Below are 5,280 nucleotides of genomic sequence, written 5' to 3'. Positions count from 1 at the left end.
TTACATCGCAGCTCGAAGACTTAAATAATTTTGCGGGTTATTTGTTTAGCTTTCTGACCGTCATGCTAATCCTGGTGAGTGTTTGTAGCTGTGCGGTGCTTTACCTGCTATCTGATCCTCCATATGTCTTTTTCACTGCAGTGAGCCTCGATGTAGCCAAACTCCGTTAAGTATGACATTGTTTTTATGCCATATTAGATTCGTATGTTGATGCATTTTGACGTGCTTCAATTTTCCGCCGCAACACGCAAACTTCCCCGTTCACTCAGTGCGTTATAGTTCCACATCGCTTAGGATTTGTTGCTGCGCGTTTGCTCAGTGAGAAGGAAAGAGGAGACCAGCTGCAAATTCAGGCTGCGAAATAAGATGCATGTGATCAGTTTGTGTGATCTGCAACAAGAGACCGTGATCGGTAATCACCGATCATACATTTTTTCACGGAAATCAGCCAATTATGAACCGTGGCCGATCAATCGGCACACCTCTAGTATTTACATTTTAGCAGAAATTGTGGGTTAAAAAAACTTATGTGTTTTTATTTTTACATTTTTTTTCACAATTACAGTAAAATGTTAGCAGTTCAGAGCCAAGTTGAGTCAGTGGGAAGGAATGTGTTGCAGCTCCTGAGAAAGCTTTCAGATGTTCCTACTGCAACCTGCTTCAAGGAAACTGAGACAGTGACATGTCCATAAAGGGATATAGGATGTACCTGTAGTAGTCACGGCGAACTCTCCTGAAAGGAGCTGCGACAGGCGGCCGCTGGACGGCCTGGCCTCTCTGTGGCTCCAGCTCAAACTCCTCCATTCCCGCGTTACTGTGGTAACAATCAGAGCAGATGGTCACCCAGCAATCATCCAATAAAAATCACTCAAAAGCATGAAGAGTTTAGGTTTAATTTTTCTGCACAATTTAACAAACACAGAACAAGCTTCCAACATTTAGATGAGTAAACTCTGTTTCCACTTTCCCAACTACTGTCCCTAATGATCCAGCGGTCAGAGGGGTCACAGGGGTCAGGAGTTGGTCCACCGAGCTACTCCCTGTGCAGAGCAACAGTTTCTCCTCCAGATGTTAATAAATCAGTTCTTTTAACTGACAGAGATAATACAGGAAATGAGGGAGGAGGAATTTTAAATGTGAAGCATTACCTTGTTAAGCCACTAGGTGGCGCCTGTAAAATTTGCTGAGAAAATCGGCCTTATTCTGCTTTTCCAGAGAACACCAGTTAAAAAACTAAATAGAAGCTAGAACAGTATGAGTGGACTCATCTTTCTGTAAAGCTCAAACCTGTTGATGTGTGTGGTCACTTCCTAAACTACCAGTCTACCAGTCTACTGCGGTCAGAGCTGTTCTCACTGCCTGGTGGTTTGACAACATCACTGTCTGGATGGTAACAGGTTTAATAAGCTGATCAGAAAGTGAGAGCAGACTGTTGGGTTGGTGGAGAAGGACATGATGTGTCACCTCCGTTTTGGACCGTGCTGAAGGTCATCCAGGTAGTTCTGTCTCTCGATAGCGTAGCCCCGGGACGAGTTGAACACTGCAGAGAACAGCAGCAGAATGAGATCGATCACAGAATCCTCCTGCTGGGGTCTGAAAGCACGAGACTTACGCTGCACCGCCTGGGCCGGGTCCATCCCGTCCACGTCGATCAGATACCTGCAGGTCACACACAGCGGTTAGAGCGGCCTGTGGCTCCTGCTCACACTTCAACGGTTAGGATGAACCTACCTGCAGATCAGGTAGCCGGTGCGGTTCAGTCCGTGGGTACAATGGACCCCGATGAGCTTGTCTGCAAGAGAACTTGGTGGTTAAACAAATAGAAAGAGAAATGAACAAGGACAGAAATAAATGTTCATATAGGTCAACTTTTATTTAGAAAGTTATCTCATTAAAACCAACTCTTTATAGTTATTGGTTTTATTGTCTATTTGTGGCTCAGCTCTTCTCTCACCATTGTCCTGGTTGTCTCGGAGGAACCTGTGGACGGCGCGCTTGAAGCTCAGGATGGTTTGGTCACTGGGAACCTCATGGCCAGCTGTGAAGATCTTAACACACAGCAGTGACTGAGGAAGGTCCTGCAGAAACATACACATGCACACACACGCACACACACACACACACCGCACAAGTTCAGCAACTTCACAACACGTCCATCCCCAGGGGCTGTTGAAGTAAGAGACTACTGGACTTATAACTTTTCAAGTCAGTATTAGTGATGGTAAGGGTTTAGGCTGTAAAAAGTGAATGGAACTCAATGTAAAGTCCCCACTGGTCACAAAAACACAACTGTGTGTGCATGTGTGTGTGTGTTCACCTGCAGATTGTAATAACGTGAGGTGAAAGTCAGGTCAATGATCAGCCCCAGCTCATGGTTGTCCTCCTTCAAAGCATCCAGCAGCTCCCAGGGACCAAACACCTCGGAGGGGGGAAGCGTCCTAATCAAAGCCTGAGCGGAAGCAGACAGAGTGTCACTGGTAAAAACAGACACACTTCTGTTCCCACAGAGTCCACTGTGACACGCTACTGACCTGCTTCAGAGGGACTTTGAAGGCGATGAAGCGAGTTCCTTTCAGTCTTTTCCCCACCGCTGTGTAGTCCTGCCACCTGTTGGACACAAACCCACAGTCACCCTGTCTGTCTCCATGATTGTCTCCATGATTGTCTCTCTATGACTGTCTCTTAGTGTGCTTCAAATCACAAAACACACAATGTTTAGCACAGCTTCTGCTTCAGGTCTGTAGCAAGTGGTTATTTCACAGATTTACTTCGATGGGCTCCACTACCAGCTCTGTAACATTCAGATCTGTTAAACAAGGACCATGATGTCCATCGCTGATTACTGCTGAGTTCTTCAAAGCAACTTTTTGATATATTTAAACTGTTTATAAAGATTCCATAAAACAGAGATAAAGACCCACAGGTCTGGCTAAAGCCTGATCTAAAGTTGTCTAACGACGAAAGAGGTTGGAAGAACGACTTTTACCGTTTCTGGCAGAGCATGCATTTATCAGCTACAGTCTAGAAACATGAACAATTATCCATTTTCATTTCCTCCTTCAGACATTTACAAAGTTTTTAAGACCAATTGTGAACCTTGTAAAAAGAAAATCATGCACCACTGGTCAATTTCCCCGTGAATGTATCTGATCAGAGATAAATCAATGAAGTACTCCAAAAACATTTTCTTTTTCTTTTGTGTTCAGAAAAACCAGCAACAGCAATAAAGCAGGCATCAAGTAAACCTGCAGAAAGAGGAATCATCTTGTGTTTTCTGTCGTTTCCATTTAACAGCTAGCTGCCAGCTTAATTCTTCTTCAATGTCAATGTATAGAATGTCATCACTCATGTTGGCAGCCTGTTGGAGCAGATTTGTTATGTTAGTTGTGGTAAGTTCTTTTTCTAGACTTTAGCGCATCATTTGCCTGGGTTGAGGCATTTCATGTTTGGACTATAATTCACTGGTTCTGGATACTGTACAACAGCTGATTAGCATATTCAACGTTTAGACAACACCTGAACTATGAGCCCAGATCTCAGAGGAGTTGATCAGGAGGTTCCATGGAGCAGAGACAGAAGGAGGAAGTGTAAACCATCTCTGCCATCCATTATAACCCAACTACATCTGCCTGGCATTCAACCACACAACCAGGCAGAAATTTAAAGAGCAGCAGCAAAGCAAATAAGGTGGAAAAGCAACAACTGATGGTGTCATCCAGGACATGTTAGTGTGGAATACCATCTCTGCTTCCTAGATATTGACCTGTTAGCACAGGGGTCTTCAACATGTTGCTACACAAAACCTTTTCCAGTTGCTCGCCAAGGGCTCAAGAACTAAAGTGGTCAATAAAATAACACAAATATAGTTAAGATGATTTTACTTGACAAAAATAGCTGGAGGGCCTAGTTTGATAAGTTTACTGAATTTAAAATAATCCGATGTTTCAGAATTTGACCTGCTGCCTAATTTATTCCTTTCTTTCTTTTACTAACTTGGTGAATTGATATGGATTTCTCATACAGGACCAAAGGAAAGCTTGTTGGTTTCTTTTCAGTTTTGATTAGATTTTCTTCCTCGTACATCCATAAAAACTTAACTAAAACCTACTGAGAACAATGAGACAGGTCTACAAGCTGCCGGTGTTATGCCCAGAAACGCATGCCTAACCAAAATTGCATCCCCTGTCCCCGGAGCGCGCATCGCTCTAAGCTCTCGCTTATTGACGAGAAAACTGACTGAAATATGACCAAAGTAGAAATTTGAAAGATATTTGTAACATTATTACGTTTCTTAACCATGTAATCCCTAAAACGGTGGGTTTTATTTTGCAAATTACTTGAGATAACTACGTTTTTTACACTTTTACTGACACACAATGAGTCAAACTTTTTTCAGTCCGTGTCTGTTGAAAAGGTTTTCCGCAAATGGTTTAAAATTCTCTGCTTTGTCTTTTGATACCATAATAGCTTAAAAGCATTACAACAGAGACCCATTATGTAGAACATTTTATATCATGCTTAACTTTCTAGTCTGTTAATGTAGGAGGGAATGCATTTTAATTTATGAGCCTGAAAATATTTGCATCCKTCTTGTTGATATGAAACTTATAGCATTAGCTCAGAGAACAAGTATCATTACGTAGAAAAGGTGAAATCCTTTCAGCTCTTTATTTCCCCCAATTAGTACAGGGATGCATGTTTTGGCTATATGGATTTCCAGCCTGCCACAATATGCATGCCCTCTATTTTCCTCCAATATTATCCTATTGATATAAAACTTATACCAGCAGTTCTTGGAACTACTCAGATTATGTAGAAAAAGTTATTTCACTCTTTACTCTTTAATTCTTCAAATTAGCACAGGGATGCGTTTTTTTGGCAATATGGAATGGGGTTAGGATTCAAGCTATCTCGATGACCTTCCCCATCTGGTCCAATGACTCAGTGGTTAAACGGAAGGTCAAAGGAAAATGCACTGGCCGTCGCACATCGTCAGCGATTCTCCAATCCTACTGGAAGCAACTGACCAGGAAAGAGTCAATATCATAATTAATGAAAAACAGACTGTTATGGAAACAGCTAACAGCGCCTAGAACTAACAAAATCCTATAAATTGCTAAGTAAGTTAAAAAATCATTGTAATACGAAAGGAAAAACATTTAATTTAGTGGATAATATGTATAAAGTGTGTACAAAAAATTATATACAAGAAAATTATTAGAAACATCATGGAAGAAACTAATATTCATGTATACAAAATAAAATATATATACATATATA

The 5,280-nt window shown here is 41.6% G+C and overlaps 1 protein-coding gene across 1 annotated transcript in view; it reads right to left on the bottom strand.

Annotated features, from left to right (window-relative positions):
- The window catches only part of LOC103473138 (RNA/RNP complex-1-interacting phosphatase-like), an 11,448-nt gene that overhangs the window by 4,087 nt on the left and 2,081 nt on the right, over nt 1–5,280 (bottom strand). Inside the window, exons 2-8 of the mRNA XM_008423125.2 lie at nt 2,532–2,607; nt 2,318–2,449; nt 1,955–2,078; nt 1,732–1,792; nt 1,613–1,659; nt 1,465–1,540; nt 710–814 (exon numbers count right to left, since the gene is read on the bottom strand). Coding sequence (XP_008421347.1) covers nt 710–814; nt 1,465–1,540; nt 1,613–1,659; nt 1,732–1,792; nt 1,955–2,078; nt 2,318–2,449; nt 2,532–2,607 — 621 coding nt within the window. The remainder of the gene's footprint in view (nt 1–709; nt 815–1,464; nt 1,541–1,612; nt 1,660–1,731; nt 1,793–1,954; nt 2,079–2,317; nt 2,450–2,531; nt 2,608–5,280) is intronic.

The sequence above is a fragment of the Poecilia reticulata genome, linkage group LG12, assembly GCF_000633615.1.
Source record: "Poecilia reticulata strain Guanapo linkage group LG12, Guppy_female_1.0+MT, whole genome shotgun sequence".
Taxonomy (NCBI): Eukaryota; Metazoa; Chordata; class Actinopteri; order Cyprinodontiformes; family Poeciliidae; genus Poecilia; species Poecilia reticulata.
Note: the sequence above shows the minus strand (reverse complement) of the source record. Positions and strands in the feature narration are given on the sequence as shown.